General features: G+C 28.6%; 1 protein-coding gene across 1 annotated transcript in view; it reads left to right on the top strand.

Annotated features, from left to right (window-relative positions):
• The first annotated feature begins 590 nt into the window (after positions 1-590).
• LOC119688241 (protein dachsous) overlaps positions 591-19,497 on the top strand; it is a 154,234-nt gene continuing 135,327 nt past the window's right edge. The window contains exon 1 of the mRNA XM_038102921.1: positions 591-2,201. Coding sequence (XP_037958849.1) covers positions 603-2,201 — 1,599 coding nt within the window. The 5' untranslated portion in view covers positions 591-602. The remainder of the gene's footprint in view (positions 2,202-19,497) is intronic.

Genomic DNA, 19,497 nt, shown 5'->3' with positions numbered 1-19,497 from the left:
ATATTAAAAAGGTATTAATCCATACAATGTATATTTAACATGCATATTTTTTTTATTCTAGATAACAAAAATGTTGCCAGTGAATAATGATGTGATGCCAAACAAATAATGATGAATTTAAAAATGCATCATATTTTTTCCAACGAAAAATATTGCCAAAATTTGTTAATAATTTGTTGCAAATTTTGAATTGAACTCGTTTTGGTGAGTGAAATAAAATTATAATACACAAAATGAAAAAATATAAATCGATTAAATTAAAAAGTGATGCGGAAAGAAGTATAAAAATGACTTCTGGAAATAATCGATCAGATCCTAATAGGAGAATATCAGTAACATGTAAAAAAATATTAAGAACAACATTGCCAGCAGTAAAAACAAAAATAGATTTAAGTAAAGAAACTGAATCCACAATATATCACAAATGTCGATGTCGACAACGCACCATGTTTAGTTGCCTCAATAAACATAAAACTGTCATATTGTCTTTGCTGATTGTGGCGCTCCTGCAGTTACCAATGGTCATCGCGGAACAAATTCGCGAATTAGAAGTATCAGAAGGTGTGTCCATAGGTCATCAAATTGGTTTAATAAGTGAATTTATGAAAGGCGTTGATAGCGGTCCTCCGTACTTAATAGTACCAGTAACGGGCAGTGGTGTTGAGACCGATCTTGCCATAGATCATGCAACCGGTGAAATACGGACAAAAGTGCATTTAGATCGTGAAACGCGTGCATCGTACAGTTTAGTCGCCATACCGTTAAGTGGTGAAAATACACGTTTTGTGATTCGAGTGCTCGATGAAAATGATAATGCACCCACATTTCCGACGCCGATTATGAATATTGAATTTCCTGAAAACACACCTCGTGATGTGAAAAGAACGTTGAATCCGGCGCGTGATCTTGATCTCGGACGTTATAATACACAGCGTTATAATATAGTGTCGGGTAATGTAAATAATGCGTTTCGTTTGTCATCGCATCGCGAACGTGATGGTGTCTTGTATCTGGACTTGCAAATAAATGGTTTTCTCGATCGCGAAACGACGCCGGCATATAGTTTAGTGATTGAAGCACTTGATGGCGGCAATCCACCGTTACGTGGACAAATGACTGTTAATATAACGATACAAGATGTGAACGACAATCAGCCAATTTTTAATCAAAGCCGCTACTTTGCCACAGTACCTGAAAATGCAACCGTTGGTACTAGTGTACTTCAAGTATATGCCTCCGATACTGATGCAGATGAAAATGGTTTAGTTGAATATGCTATCAATCGACGTCAGAGTGATAAAGAACTTATGTTTCGCATTGATCCGCAAACAGGTCTAATATCGGTGAATAAACCTTTGGATTTTGAAACAAAGGAGTTACATGAATTGGTGGTTGTAGCTAAGGATCATGGAGAACAACCGCTGGAAACCACAGCGTTTGTATCGATACGTGTAACTGACGTTAATGACAACCAACCGACAATTAATGTTATATTTCTAAGCGATGATGCTACACCAAAAATATCTGAATCTGCTGAGCCAGGAGAATTTGTGGCACGCATATCTGTCAATGATCCCGATTCGAAAACAGAATATTCAAATGTAAATGTAACCTTAAATGGTGGTGATGGACATTTTGGTCTTACCACGAGGGACAACATTATATATTTAGTAATCGTATCGAAGCCCTTAGATCGGGAATCCCAACCTAATTATACACTTAGTGTTATTGCTACAGATAATGGCACACCGCCATTGCATGCTTCAAAGACTATTTATTTGCGTGTTACCGATATTAATGATAATGCACCAGAATTTGAAAGAGAAGTGTATCATGCGAATGTTATGGAAGTAGCAGATCCTGGCACTTCTGTACTGCAAGTGGTGGCATATGATCGTGATGAAGGTAATAACTCGGCTATTATATATGCGCTTTCAGATACGCCAGAAACACATTCGCAATGGTTTCAAATAGATGCGTATACGGGATTGATTACAACGAGTATGCATATCGATTGCGAGACCGAACCAGTACCACAGTTGTTGATCGTAGCTAAGGATAACGGACATCCACCGCTTTCATCAACTGCAACTGTACTTGTCACCATACACGATGTTAACGATAACGAACCGATTTTCGATCAGAGCTTTTATAATGTTTCTGTGGCAGAAAATGAACCTGTCGGAAGATGTATTTTAAAGGTAAGCTAATAGTATTTATATATCGAACAAATTATCATATCATATCTTTAATGTTAATATCATTGTTAATGATAAAGTAGTAGTGATCTGTTTTAAAATGCATAAAAATTTGCTTACTAAATCAAAGCTTGCTATAGGTACTCCCTAACAAATAACATTTTAGGGTATAAGAAAGGTTAAAACTTGTTTTAAATCTTTCTAATTTTAAACAGAAATACAATGATCTTTAATAGATCACTTGATTCACTATACCCTAACATAACCCTAACATACCCTAACATAACCCTAACATACCCTAACATATTTTCCCATTAAAGATAGTTTTAGTTTGAAGATTTAAGAAGCTATTCAGAATCGACTATAAATTGTGGGTTTGTAACATCTAAGTTTCGTGAAATCCATAAGACTTGAACAGGAGTTTATATTTTCCAATATTTAAACTAGGATATAACTATATCAACCAATCTCTCAATTTCTTATAAATACCTAAACTTTATAATAATTATGTTTGTAAGTATATTATAATAGGAATAATTGACTTCAACAAATTTCATTGGACAGATCACTTTATATTTTTTTATTCTACTTCTGGATATCAATATCAGAACCGATAAAATTTGGTTATACAAAAGGTTTAATATTGAAGATACTTGTAATGTTTCCATAAAGTTAAAATTAATATATTTACGGAATCAAAATATACTATTTTATCACATATATTATGTGATCTATGTGATCATTATGTGATCACTTATGTATTATAAAGTAGTGTTTCCAAAAGTGGTCGGGTCTATGCCTAAAATCCATTGGTGTACGGTTAGCTTTAATGTTTTCAATTTAATAGAAAAATACAGGCTTCAATTTACAATATTATTAATATATTATATTATATTAATATATTAAAATAATATTATTATATTTCTTGTATTAATCTAAAATATCTACTTAAGTCTTCTACTTTATTCCGGTGGTAATGATTTCCATAGTTTTTTTTTTTTATTATTTGAAACATAATACGTACAATAACATAAATACAAGTTTCATTTGTCTACGACTAGTTCTAGAACTATCAACCAGTTTTGTTATATTACATACGTTTTAGAATTGTCAAGTGCTAATAGAGTAGTAATCTACATTATTATTAGACTACTAATTCGGAAGTAGATCTAAAGGCTTTCCATTTCCAGTGATAATATTATTTGAAATTATTGTAGATTGTAGATTGCTAAAGATATTTGTTTAAGTGGGTTAGTGTTTTCCTACTTAATGGTTTTCAGGACTATATCTAAACTTATGTTCCTTTACTTTACTTATGTTCCTTTACTAATTACAAAATCGTGCATCTTCTATAAAAGTCAGATATGTTATCTATAGAAGTATTATTATTACTAAAAGTCTTAACGTGAAATAGTTCAATAGCCGGTACTGCGGCCAAAAGAGTCCTTTCACACCAATTTCACTAGTCCGTTTTAAGTTCATTTGAAACTTTACTAAACTATTTGTTTTCTAAGTCAGTATCTTTGTGGCTAAGTAGTGCCAAATTATTGCTAATGTCGATAGTTTTTGCCAATATCGATTGTTTTTTTTACAATCTTTGAATATGTTTTCTAATATATGTATAAATGGGAGAATATATAATATATACACGTAGATATATAACTTATGTATATACCTAGCTATATAATATATAAAATTGTTATTTATAATTTTTTTTTTTGTTGAAATCTTTTAGTTCTCATCAAATTTGAAATCACCTACAAAGAAACACTTAAAACAAAAACAAGAAAATAATAATAATAATAAAATAAAATAAAAGCAAGAAAAAAATTTAATAAACTTTTTTATTACAACAATTTTTTTTCTCTATTTTATTATTATTACTTTTTTATTTTCAAGTTAAGTTGAGTTGAGTTGATTTTCATGTACTTAAATTGCTTAAAGTTGTTTAGGAATTTGACAGCCTAAGAAGGGGTCACATTTGATATTCAAGTCAAGTCAAGTCAAGACAAGTCAAGTTCCCCACGTTAAGCGTTAAAGAACAGTTTTATTGTAATTTTGGGAACAAAATGTTATAAAATTGTAATCTGCAGATGATGATGATGATGAATGGATTTATTACATTCCAAAAAACCAACAAACACACAAAAAAAAAAAAATATACACACAAAAATAGATAAAAAATACGAGACAGAAATAACAACAAAGTAACGTACCTTATTTCTCAAACATTTTTTATGAATTGTTTTTTCTTTTTATTGTTTTTGTTGGGTTTTGAATTTTTACTGAACAATTTCTCGGTACAAAACAGTACAAATGCTATTAAATGTGTTTTAGTTGTTGTCATACAATTATATACTCTAGCATTAGATTAGCTTTAAATATATATTTGCTTACATGTATTTATATATATACATATAGGTAAACACGCAGACATACTGCATTCATGAAAAGTGCATGCTTATGTACAACATACCTATGTACAACATACCACCTATATGAACAATACAACATGCGTTGGCCTGTAGCATTACGCGTAGATGTGACGAACTGACTGCACCCATACATCAAAGTTAGGAGTAATGTGCTCCTATAAACAGCTCATGACTAAAATTTTGATTATGGCCATGTTAATGTAACACCGGTTGTGGTGATTTCATTTAACACCCTACACCTACGTTATAATTATATTGGTTTTTCTTTACGTTTTTGCTAAATTATGGAATTTAAAACTCACTAATGCGAAAGCGTATTTATTATAAGTGCTATAAGTGTAAGTCGTATATTATCTACAATAATTATCTAAAGAACTTGTCGCTACATTCTTTAGCTTTAAAAAAAAAAAACAATATTTGTCGGATTAAAGTTTTTTACAAAGCAAATAATATTAAGAATAAGGTACTTTTTTTTCTGTCTACAAGAGTGACACGCATCTGTTTACATTCGTTTGTCTTTCGATCCGACCGACCATACAATTTCGAGTGGCTTATTTTCATCTTATTTGCTGTGTTTAAGGGATTTAATGATTTTTATTTGAAATCTACAGTAAAACTGTGTTAACTGTTTGTTCATTTGCGACTTAGCTAATTGAGCGGAAATAATTAAAATACAAAAAAAAAAAATTAGGATTTTGTTGTTACCTGTTAGTAGAAATCGTACTAATTACAAAATCGTGTTAGTGAAGGCAGAAAAAAAAAATACAAAGAAAAATATCTTACAACATATAGACCTGATACTAAACTCGAAAAAAAAAAACGAAATGTTTTTGTGCATTATTCTGAAAAGTTTTACAAGATTATTATTTAATAACAAGATTATTAAGTTAAATAAGAGTCTGGTTATATTCAGTTAGTTAAGTAAATGCGACATATCCAACAAATTAACACAGTTAGCCTAAGTAATCTGTTAGAATATCGCTTGATCCTGATAGAAATTTCCATTAAAACATTTTGTCGATATCATAAAACGTAAAGGTTTTTTTTTGTAGTATCTATGTATTGCTCAAGAACAGAGAAGGTCTATTCTGTTTATATACTAAACTTACCTCTGGGCATATGGATCTATTTTGTAATAATTATTGAAGGCAAAATCCATGCTGTGGTAGTCGTTACCTGAAAGATGTCGAATCTGATAGAGGCCATATTACAATTTATAGCTCATATCAATGACTTAACGCTGATGTTTTCTTCTTAGATGTTTTCTACTCATATTATTCTGATTCTGAATCCTTAGACCAAGTAAGGATTTTAGATCTTCATTTTAATCAGTTGAGAATCATCAAAATCAATTAATCCAATCAAAAAGCTCGAAACGCAGCTTCAATACGCTAATATAAATCTAAAGAGAAAATCTAAAAAGCACATTTTTCTGATGATGTTTTTTAAGCCACCTAAAGGCACCGAGTAACATGATTAGAATATCGTAAATAAGTTCACAAATATAATATATATTTGTCTTTAGATTCTAAAGAAGACTCCTTTTTAAGCAGTATTTAATATTTATTCAACCAAAAACGATTTTGTTTCCATCTTCATATCATTTACTTTAAGTTTTAATTTTTTTCTTCTATAGTATACTCAAAGGTATAGTATATTCCGTTTCGTCGAGATGTAGTACCCTGTAATTTTCTATCTCCTTTTGTAGTATACAAAAATCTCTATAATAATTTTATACAAATTAGTGGTCCTTGACTTCCAATCTTATATCATGTTTTCACTGCAGCTAAAATTGCTTATGTTAATGAAATCAAGATATCGGCGTTTCCATGGGCATAAGCTGATTTATGCATATGAAATTGTTTGTTTGTTTACATTTTACGTATAAAACGCATAACAAATATATTAGATTTTGGTAATTTCCCTTATGGATAATTTTAAGTGTTGCATTTGACATTTTTTGCCTTAAATCAGTTGATTTATTTATAATGACCTCATTTATATAAAAGTTTAATTGTAAATTATCGCGAAATTGCTTAAATAAGGGAAGTGGAAACTTAGTTTTGAATAATAATACACACTTCTGCGCTAGGAGTTAGTTAAGAATATTTATGATAACTTCATAACTCAATGCAAGACATCAATCATGATATCAGTGTTTCGCTCTCTGGGAGCCAATACTGAGTTTATTTTCTATGACTTCATCTCATACATAAAGATTTCTTTATTGCTAATAAAAATATAAAAAAAATTATAAAAATCATTATATATAGAAATCATTATCTTAACTAACTTCATGTTCACTTGCTCAAAATTTTTTTCTATTTAGTCCATACATTTGTAATCGCAATCTTTGGAGAAAATCTGCAGAAAAATTTGAAAAAAAAGGAATCCCAAAATATTTTCATTACTTAGCATTTACAACCTTCACAGATGTGACTTAACTCTGTGATTGATATTTTAAATCCGACTTTTATCTAACTTTATTTTAATCTGCATTGTCACATTTCACTTCTTGAATGAAGAAACCTGTAAAGTGAGCCATACCAAACCAGCCACCCGGACGACCAGACAGATGTACTGCATGTGTGTGCGTGCGTATGTGTGTTTTTGAACATTGAGTATAGCGTAGTACCGCTCGAAGATTTGTGTAGTCCTTTGCAGTGTAATTTTGAAAACATCGCCGTAGGCTTAGAATTTTTATGAAGAATTGGTTTAATGCGCCAACAAGTATAAATCCGCTGTGCATTTGAGTACCCGTACACACGGCTAAGTAACTTTAGTTTATGGTGAGTGTTTCCGGTTTAGGTAGTGCTCCACATAAAAGCAATAAAAAACTTTTGTTAATTAATTGTTCCTCAAAATGTAATGAAAATTTGGCCTTAATACGTTGTAAGCAACTGAAATTATTAGAATTAACGTTAGTTGTGCTGAAGCTTCGATTGTTTATCTTAAGATTTAGAAAGTCTTTCCATTGAAATGATCGCATTTTAAATGAGGATCATAAAGTGTTTCAGTTTAAACAAATTTCTGTGTGGTAGCAGAATGTAATTTAGTAGTTTAGTAGTTTTTTCAATTAGTTTTACATATTTTGTATAACAGGAAGTAAATACTCGTACTAGATATAAATAGAGAGAACAGGTCATAGATAATTTCATTTAGCAATTTCGGTAAGGTACTTATTTCCAAACGATCTTATATGGCTATAGATAAAATGTAACGATCTTTTGCTCATTTACTTCAAGCATTTTTAATTATTGTATCTAAAATGCAATAATAACAGTTTTTAACAGTCACTGCTTCTAAAAATGAAGTATTTAACCATTCCGTTAAGAAAGTAAATCTAAATCTTAAAATAAAAATAAATTTATTATTATTAGTTTCAAGAAATATGGAAAATTAAAAATCCAGATTACAAACATACATGTACACCATTAAGAATAGTGTTACATATATTTTATTATTATTAGTTTACTATTATAATAGTATTGAAGAATAAAATTATAATTGCTAGCTTCGTGATCCGAATCGAATGTTGACCTCCGTTATAAATTATAAATCAATTTCTGATATTTGTCGTCAGTTTATGCATCTATACTTTATTCTAGAGTTTATACTAGAGTTTATTATAGAATTTTTTCGAGGCTACATTCTATAGTTTATTCTATAATTTATTACACATTTTACTCTACAGTTTACTCTTCAGCTTATTCTACAGTTTATTCTAGAGTTTATTCTATGGTTTATACTAGTGTTTATTCTAAAATTTTTTTAGGATTATATTCTGTGGTTTATTCTATAGTTTAGTACACAGTCTACAGTTTATTCTAAACATTATTCTAGAGTTTATTCTACAGTTTATTTTATAGTTTATTCTATAGTTTATACTAGAGTTTATTCTAGAACTTTTTTAGGATTATATTCTGTGGTTTATTCTATAGTTTAGTACACAGTCTACAGTTTATTCTACAGCTTGTTCTACAATTTATTCTAAATATTATTCTAGAGTTTATTCTACAGTTTATTCTTTAGTTTATTTTACAGTTTATTCTAGAGTTTATTTTAGAACTTATTCTACAGTTTATTCCAAAGTGTATACTATAATTTTTTCTACAGTTTATTCTACAGTTTATTCCACAATTTATTCTAGAGTTTAGTTTAGAGTTTCTTCTACAGTTTATTCTACAGCTGAAGTAATATTGGTCTTTTAAAAAATAATGTATGTAAAGTAATACCTGCTACTGACTGCATTTTCGACAAAAGTCAGATGTTGGTACATTCAAATATGTATCATGCTGTATCAGACCATTGATTGTGCTGAATATTTAGATGTCTATGATAGAAATCTAAACGTCAGTAGAGTCCCTTGATTATTAGAGAATAAAATTATGATGATTGGATAGTGATATATGATTTATAGAAGTATTATTATTACTAAAAGTTTTGACGTGAAATCAGTTTTCAGTTTCTTCCGAGCTGCAAGTAACTGTAGAAGTTCGTAACACTCAATGGCATGTTTCGACTTGCAAGTCCAAAAAGAGCTTTAAGCGCAGCTTGGCTGTCAAAATAAATAATGATTACTAGGGAAGTAACTAAATATATTGTACTTTTTAAGTTAATATTAAAGATATTAGAAAAAAGTGTTGCCTTTTGCTAAAATTTATTTAGAAAAGTAATGTTGTGTAACTTTTTTTATTTGGCCGAATATAACATATAGGTACTAATTTAAAATACTTTTAAAAAAATTTTTTTCTGAAATCAAAAAATGGTTTTAACTATATTATAATTTCATCAAACGGTCGGATAACTTTTTTCATTGTCAGATAATATTTAACCCCTCTTGGCCGAATACCTCTCTAGAAATCACATGTATAAATTGTTCACGTCTTTTTATTAAATTTTGATTTTAACGTCAATATGAGAGTAGTGGCTATTTTTACATTAATAGAATCTGTGATATTTAATAGAGAGGCTTCGAAAAGTAGGGAACTATAACAACAAACAGTATTTTTATATTATTTTAATTAATTGAATTTTTGGCTGATTATACAGCTGTTTCGACTGTTGCCAATTATCCATCGTCAGTGGTCTTGGAATTATTTCTTATATTTAATTATACATAAATAATACCAAGGGTTGAACTCTTACCCCGCCAAATTTGAAGCTCAGACTCAGTGTACATTAGCCAACTGACCCAAAGCCGTACTTTGGACTTGGAGTTTTGCTAATTTGTTGTGAAAGCTTTATTCACTTGCTGTGTTTATATTAGATTTAAATCATAAACCAGCTGTAGAGTAATTGAATTAATTAATTATATTTTTATTTTTAATTGTTAAATTTCAATACTTCTTTTAACATATAAAATATTATAAAAAAGAATAGCAATATTAATACATTTTTAAGTGTTAGATACTATAAAAATGTATGTATTTTATCAAAACCAGTAGCAGTTTAAGTCACATTTGATTGTAAGGTTAGCGTTAATTCTTTAGAAAATATTTCAATTGGACTGTGCAAAAGGTTAATATCTGTTGAAATATGTATTATTAGAAAAATGACAAGAGAAAAAATAAATTGTTAACAAACTCATTTAGGAATAATTAAAATAATGTTCATGCAATACAATTTCTGGGAAATATGAAATGTATGAAAAATAAAAATTAGGTGTAGCTCGGGTCTTAGGCCTCTAATTCATACAAAAGCCAAATTACAAACAAAAATTTTGTACAAGAAACCACAAAAGAAATATCAAATTCATAATTGGCTCACGCATAATTCGTCGTCCGAGTAAAAAAAATAAACAATGAGAGAAATGAAAGCATGAAAAAAGAAAAAAAAAATATTTTATAAAATAAAATAGTAAATTTAATGCCAGTGCCCCGCTGTGGTCATGATGAAGATTTAGAAAACACAAACAAAAATTAAACTAAAATAAGATTTTGAATAAAAACTGAAAAAAAGTCACAAAAAGACAAAAAAAAAATCAGCAAAATTGTTAAATTAAAGCTTGTTTTTAGGGTAAATGGCCAAAAGCAAAACAATAAAACAACAAAACAACAAAATTCAAAATCCAAAAACCAAAAACCAAAACCTAAAGCCCAAAAACCGAAAACCGAAAACTTAAATCAAATAAAACAAACGAACTCAGACACTCCACAGAAGATAAAAACCATTGGAACGAGTGCGAACAAAAGACATTTTTCAACTTCTTGTCATTGTTGAAAGTTTTATAAAAATTAACTAAAATAAAGACAAAAACAAAAACAAAATAAAAATCAAAAAAAAAAAAAAAATTCAAAAAAGCGAGTGGAAAAAAATTATATCAAAATGAGTAAGATTTTGTAGCTACTAACTATGGCAGACGTCTACCTATGTATATGAGCTTTCCTAATGCAGCCTCAAATTTCTGATATTTCATTGTAGATTTGAGCATCCAAAGAAACGTCAAATTGACCAACGAAATTACAAAACGGCAAACGGCAAACAAGTAACCGCAGCAGCAACAGCTATGGATGCTGAGAAGTGCGGACGAAATCACAAGATTCTTTGTTGGACTTACTTTGACTGAATCGTATTGAGCTGTGGCAGAAGTGGAAAAAAATTTTGGAGCAAATTACTTGCACTCGTACCTTCGTTTGGCAGCTGCGAATGGAATTTACAATCGAAATAATTGCAGAGCATTAACCGCCTTTTCATATAAACTTCTTGTGTATGGAAAGCATTGAAGACAGACTGTGGCCATGGCCGTGGCTGTGGCTATGGCTGATCATTTACTAAAATCAAAGGGGAGATATGGAGTTAAAACTGCCCAATTTTTGTTCAATTTTGTTCTTCTCTTATTTTCCATTATTATTATTTTATTGTTCGATTTTTTTTAGATTTTTTTTGGATTTTTTTTTTTTTTATTACAAATATCCAAGTGGATAATTGGTCTCATGATGTTAGCATCCATTCAACTATGTTGCGCTTAGTTCTTATGAGACTTTAATTTTGTGTTTACTTTTTCTGAACGATATCTACTATTATTATATATACTCGTATACATATATATAGACATATAATTTTTTTTTTTGATATATTTGAGAAGGTTGGTTTATGATTACTCATTTTCCTTTTGATAAAATTTCAAATCACGAATTTAAAAATTAAAATAAACATTTTGGGTTTTTTTTTTATTTTCATTTAAGTACAAACGGAAATGTTTCTAATTATTATCAGAAAAATTATAATATATCTAGAATATTATAAGTGTTAATTATATGAACTCGTGCAAATTAAAGAAGAAAAAAAAAATGAGTTAATTTTCCATAACATTGCAGCATTTATTTAATTTAATAATTGTCAAAAAATATAAAAAGAAAAAATAAACAAAAAATTTAAAACAAAAATTAAAAAAGAAAATTAAAAAGAAATTAAAAAAAAAGTAAACAAAAAACTAAAAAACAAGATTTTAAATAAAATTAAAAAAATTAAAAAAATTTAAAAAAATTTAAAAAAAAAATTAAAAAAACTTTAAATAAAATTACAAAAAAAATTTATTAAATTTAAAAAAAAAATTTTATATTAAATTAAAAAAAAAAAATTAGAATATAAATAATTAGAAGAAAATTTAAAAAAAAAATTAAAAATTATATTTAAATAAAAAAATTTGAAAAAAAAACAACAGAACATTATGAGGTAACAAAATATTTTTATATTCCAAATCGAATTTACATTCAGATTTTGCCAAGACGGCACAAGTATTTAATTTCAGAAAGTTAGAAGAAAGAAGTTCTCATGGAACAAAACTATTTTATTCTTTAAATGACATCAGTTAAATGGATGCGTGTCTAGTAAAATGTAGACTTTGTGAGAATTTTTTATTAGAGTGATTTCCTATAATTGTTAGTTTATTGTAATTTTGTAATGATTGTACAATTATTTTACACAAAATTAATTAAAATTAATTGAAACATATATATAGTTCCACAGATTTTTAAAATGTCCTGTGAGTCTTTTTTTTGTATTTTTTTTGTGTTAATATATTTTTTTATATATAAACTTTTTTATATATTTTTTTAATATATTTTTTAGTAAACTACAACAAAAATATTATTTTTATGTAATTAATTGAATTTTTCTCTGACCATACAGCTGTTTCGAGTATTACCAAATACTCACCATCAGTGGTTTTGGAATTAATTCTTGTATTTAATAAATCTTGTATTAGAAAATAATAATTGTTTGAAACTACAAGTACCAAGGGTTGAACTTGTACCCTGCCAAGTTTGAAGCTCAAAGTCAGTGTTCATTAGCCAACTTTGCTGTGAAAGCAAAGTTCACTTGCTGTGTTTATATTAGAAGAAAAGCATAAACCAACTGTAGATTAATTGGCTTAATTAATTATATTTCTTATTTTTTTATGTTTCTTATTTTTAATTTAATTATATTTCAATAATATTCTCTTTTAAGAGTCATTATTTGTTACATGATTTATATATTCTTATGCATAGAACCTAATCTAGAAACATAATACATTATAAATTTTTTCAATTTTTGTTTTATATTTTTTTAAAATTTATTTTTATGTTTTATTTCGAAAGAATACAGATTTTATTAAATTCATATGCGAAAATCGATTATCTTTTAAAACTCTAGTCTAAATTTCTGTGATGACTTTAGATGTTGATGCAATATTTTGACGTCTATGTATCGATCAATGTATCTTATTTGAGGCTTGATTTTTTAAATCCATGAAACAAATCGTTCTTTTTGAAAAAGTAGATTCACTTTTTGGTAAAAATTTGCATGGATTTTTAACGTTTTTAGCAAAGATTTTTTTGTTCAAAAATATAGTGACAGGAAAACGATCCTAATTACAAAATATAAATAAAATTTAAAAAATTTATACGACCTTTAGAGACACAACATTATGTTCTTACAGTCTATTTGGCCTTTTGTTACAATATATAGACATATACATAATATATATTTACTTATCTTTGTATATATCTATGCAGTACCTTGTATGTTTTGCTATTTTATTTTGTTATGTCCTCCGTTCAATTTTCCACAAATTACATTTGTTATTTTTGATCCCAACGATATCTGGGATTTGCTTTATAATATACATACACACTTATTACATTGTGATTAGTATATGGTTTATGATTGTGTTGGTAAGTATTATTAAGTAAGTAAAACATTTCAGGAGTGGAAAAGAGACAGTTTTCTATTCAGCATTGTTAATATTAAAAGTCCATATTGTTTTAACAATAAGTAAAACAATTTTACAAATAATATGGAAGTCCTTTTATACATTTCTGAAGCTATTTCGTAAATATTTAATGCTGCAGTACAGCATTATTGAGGTTTTTAAATGCAGTTTTTGTTTTGCATGAAATATTTCATTCAGTACTGAACATTTTCAGAACATTTTCTTTATCTTAACTTTTAAGATAAAGATAAGATAAAATCGTAAATATAACCGCCGTCCCTCTTGTAAAAGTTAATATGTAATAAAAAAATGTCACTTTTTTTCAAAATATTTTTTTTATGAAAATTTATTTGTAAGGTCGAAGATATCTTTGATATTAAAACGCATTTTAAGTAAATGAATGCAACTTCTTTCAGAGTTGTAAAATAATAGCGATATCTGGTCATAGCGATATCGCGGGCAGCTGTAGGGCTGATGAGCTTGACAAGGCAGGGGGTCTTTTCTCTGATATTTACTTAACAGATATTGGATTTGCACTTGCAACAGCTAAACTGGCAATTAAGCAAAAATATCTAAACATTGCCAAGCAACAATGGGCCAATAAGCCTTGTTGTCAGATTTCTAGGTCGTTCTGGTCTAATTTTAACAAAAAACGTACTAGTCAGCTACTCTAACTAAAACCAAATCTGCTCAGCACTACGGTATTGGTGCTGACAAGTCACTGCTTCATAGGGAGGCACGCAATGGGACTAGGTATTTCTTTGTCGCGATTGTGACTCTGAAGACGAGGATGAAACTGTTTTCTATCTCATGTGTCAATCTCCATCTTTACCTAGGAGAAGATCAAAAATCTTGGGGGTCCCTTTTCTGACCAATCTGACTGAGCTATCATCCTGCAATGTTAAGAACCTGGCCAGATTCTAAGAATTGTCGGATTGATTTTCCTTCGACTGCCTAACCTTGTCCGATACTGATCATCTTGTCTTTGTATGAACCAACACTTATTCTCTGGTACCACAACGGGCCATTATTTTGAGCTCAAGTGGGCTTTCTTGGTACACAAGGCCGCCACTCCAACCTAACCTAACCTATAAAAAACAACACTAAGGTTGTTTGTTGTGTTGTTTAAAATATGAAAACAACACAAAATGAATATTACAATTGATTTACTTATGTATTTGAATTTATTAGTGAATAAAATGTTTGTATGAATTTAACGGAGGACGGAATTTTGCAACATATATCCAGTGAGCATTCACAATAAATTGATTTTTGAATTTGGTTGCATTGAAACTTTTAAGAACTTAAAATTTTTTGAAAATTGAAAACTATGAAAATTTTCAGATCATTGTTGTTGCTTCTTCACATATTTTCTTTCGTAAATTGCGAGTATTTTTTTTGCTAATCTGAAAGGAAAAATTAAGGCTAGTGTTGATGGTTTACACCAACTCCTGTCTTTTCAACTAAATCAAACCTAACTTTTACAATTTAATTTGCTGCATAGAAGAAACATTTGAAAAATGAAAAAATTGCTATTTTTTGTTGTATTTCTCAAAACCTAAATCCATTTATAGTAATGTCATAATTCAATCGAAGGTGGGGAAGCTCTTTAATTTTTCACATATCCTAATTAAAATCTATTTAAAAATATGATAATTACTTTTTAATTTTTTTTCAAGTTTCAAGAATTTTTAATATCTATTACTAATTTATTACTAACAATTTTTAAATTGAAAATCGTTCTCATTGAATCGAAATACGAATTTCTAACGAAAGACTTAAGCAACAAACTTGACTAAATTTAACCTAAAAAGAATTTCGTCGTCGAAGGTTTCTTTACAACTGTGCACAGTACAAATTGGTAAGATGAGAAATTTGCTTAACAATTTGCTTAACAATTTGAAATTAAAGCTTTTATTGTTATCAATTTTGTTGTTCTTGATCTTGTTGAAAACGATTTCACCATTAGTTTGTCACTCAGGCTGTCGAGTATTTTATATTGGAGTAGTCCAACGTTCACAACATTTCCTTCAATTACTTTCAACTGCATGCAATTACATTCAATTATGTTCCATTACATTTCAAATAAATGTTTTACAAAATATTTTTAGACCTTTTGGTGGGTTCTTTCTTTGTGCCAATTAATTTTAAACTTACCGTAGTTAGATGTCTTTAGCATATCGTTAAATTACTATAAAATCATTTCAAAGAATAGAGAGAGATTTGGCCTAAATATCTATCAATTTTAAAGTAAAGTACATTTACCTTTCATTATTTAGTGAATTTAAAGAAAAAAAACATTTCCAAGTTGTGTTTGATGTGATTTCTGTTTTGCTGTAATTTAGCTAATAGTAGTAATCACATTTTTAATTTTTAAGATTTATGAATGATGCCATACAATAAAAACACAAATCTCTATTATAATAAAAACAAAAAAGTAATAAGTTTAAGTTTAGGAAATTCAAGAAATTAAAGTATAGGTATATATATATATAAATTTATTTAAGGAACTTAGTCTAGTTATCGTATATTCTTAAAAGCCCTGTTGTTGGATCTTGAGTTTTTGTTTACCAATGTATCAGTTAAAATTTTCTTTAAATATGGAGTAGTTATGACTTTACCAGCATGATATTACAAAATATCTATTTATTTATTAAGTTTAATATAAAACACAGTATCTTCATAGTACATTTTCTCACGAAATCAGCGACCCTACTTTCCTTTTAATCAGTACTAAAGTAACAGCAACATGTATTTTTGGTTATGAGGTATGTTAGGGAAAATAAATAATAACAAATTATATTAAATTATTTCGAAGTATGAGACAATGTTAAGTACAGTTTTCTCTATTTGCATATCAAGTTTTCTATCTATAAGATTTTTTTCAAATATTTTATTTTAATTATTTTCATTTTGCCTCATCGCCGCCTGGCTTTTGTTGAACAGACTTTCAACTTTGGCAAAGTATCGATGGGAAGAAATCATGTTATTGTGGTTTATCACATAAAAAGTATTACAATTATTAAACAAATTTTTTTTTAAATATATTGTTATTATTTTTTTTCTTTTTTGTTTTGGTTCACTTAACTAAATTTGTTTTTAGTTTTTAATTTCGTTTCAGCTTTCTCTAGAGACTTTAATTACTCAATTGTAATATTTAGCATTTTTGCAAAATTGCTTATAAATAAAAATTTAATTTTATATAAAAATTTATTTATTAATTAATTTCTTATGTTAATTATATCCGCAGTTTATTTATTATCTATTACGCGCAAAGTATAGGTTTCAGTTCGTCAGCTATTGATCAATTAAGTGTGCATATTAGTACATTCATTAAATACTATCATAAAGTAATAGTAAAATAATTAGTTTGAAATGACTTAATATGTATATAGAGTCTAAACTCACTTAAGCGGATACTTACTGGATTCGTAGATCTTTATGATTAAAAGAAGTGTACGTTTGAAATAAGGTACATATTAGAAGGTTAAGAGAAATATTCACTTGTGAAAACGCCCGTTTAAAAGAACTTTCAGTAAGGAAAAATGTAAATATTTGAAGGTTCTTCTGGTATTTTATTGGGTCATTGGCCATTAATCGTTGATATGTTAATGAGCTCTTTCAGAATAGTTAAGATACCCTGATTTGATTATTTTTATCATTTACTGCAGTTAAGTCTAGTCGTAGATGGAAACGTTGGAGACGCAAAAAATATAACCAAATGGATGTTAAGAATTAAATAAATGGCATTAAATGGTACAGTTGTCATGCACCTCGTTTTAAAATAACCTACATATTGTTAGGTTTCTAGAATTTGGTATTAAATTCTTTGTCTACAACTTACTCCCTGTGCGGTTAGGGGGTTAGAATATTCTCAAAGTAATGCACTCCTGTCACAAGAGGCGACTAAAATCCCGACTCTGTTCTGACACTATTTGGTGTGTGAATAGTGTCTCCACTTGCGACACCCGACCGCAGATATAAATCTGGTACCACGAGGGTCAGGTGCCCGCAGCTTCCGCTGTCCTGACCAACTGCGATTGGCAGTGTCCTAGTGGCTGTGGTTAATACTCAAAATTACGTGGGAAGAATGATTGAATTTTACTTTCATTCAGTATAATTATGATCACCAATTCATATTTTCTTTCAGTAGTATGTTTTTGTATGTCTACGGTGCAATTAGTCCGCATAGAGCTGTCAACTCAATTCTCTGTCCAAAAGTTTTTCAAGAAACTAAAACTGTCTGTTGTTTACAATTCTTTCACGTCAATGTAATTAAGATTTAAAGTTACAATTTTTTGGTTTATTTTTGGTTTAATTGGAAGATATATACCCAGTTCCTACATATGCACCTTCAAGATATGTTGAGCAAAGCTCCTTCAAAAAAATCAGCAAGAACAGTAATATGTTTGAGAATATGATCACATTGTCGGCTTTACCAACAAATTGACACATTGAATATTCTACACTGTCAAAAAGATAGTTCACAGTCATATTCCATAATAATGCCTCCTAAAGAAATTTTTCCGATCGCTGTTCTGATGATGTGAACTGCACATTAATCAGCTGGCATTTACTATAGCATGTAATTGGTTATTTCTAGAACTATTAACCACATCTTATATATTTGAAGAGCAGTTAAAATATAAACAGTTAATAATTTATAATATTTGAGTACTGCTCAATTTATTTCAGAGGGACAATACAATCACAGCAGAGCAGATGTTCCTCTGTAAATGTAGGCTTTATTTCCTTATCTAGGTTAGTTTTACAGTACTTATCTAATCATTGTTCTAGCGTTTTCGGAATGAATATTACCTAAAGCTCACTTCGTCTCTGTGACTTCAATAGTTTTTTAAATTATAATTCAATGGATAATAAAATAAAGCTAGTTGACTGAGAGAACTATTAGAATTACCGCTTTTGTTATAGAATAGAGAATATATTTTTCTACGTTGTATATTTATTAAAAAATTCAAATGGACTTGGAAATGTAAATTGAAGATGTAGGTTAGGTAAAAAGTATTAGTTATTTTTCTTTTCTCATAACCTTAAAGTATCGTAACTTTGTAAGTGTTAAACATTTTATTACCACAGGAAATTCTTGGTTAAAATTATTACAATACCAAAATGATTGAAAAAAAAATTGAATAAATATTTATTTTAGAATATAAATTTACTTGGGCTTTTCCATTATATCGTTTGGATTTTTTCTTAGATCATTTGGACTTTTCCATTAAATGTAGAATATAAATGATTTAAATGCATTCCACACTACATCTTCACAGTAATGTATCTTTTTAAGCAATTGGGAATGACTTGCTTGCAAGTAGTTTTCAATAGTTCTACCTTAAATGAATGTTTATCATCTAAAGTTTAAGTACAAACTTGTCTACCAATTCAGATTATCAAAACGTGAAATTCCATGTCCGGAACATATTGTATGGCTTGTGACACCGCTCTGTTAAAATCGTTTCTCTTAGGTTAAGTTACATTATACCGGCGATCTCAAGAAATCCACTTAGGCCTATAGACGGTTTTTCTTACATATCAATATTTTCAATTTCACGCTAAAAAAAGTTAGTAACCGAGTTACTGTAGTGATTACTGTAATGATTTTTTTAAAAGAATTTCAGGCCTATCATACCACCATAGCAAATATCACATC

This window comes from Teleopsis dalmanni, chromosome X, assembly GCF_002237135.1.
Source record: "Teleopsis dalmanni isolate 2A chromosome X, ASM223713v2, whole genome shotgun sequence".
NCBI lineage: Eukaryota > Metazoa > Arthropoda > Insecta > Diptera > Diopsidae > Teleopsis > Teleopsis dalmanni.
This window is presented reverse-complemented; position numbering and strand designations above follow the sequence as displayed.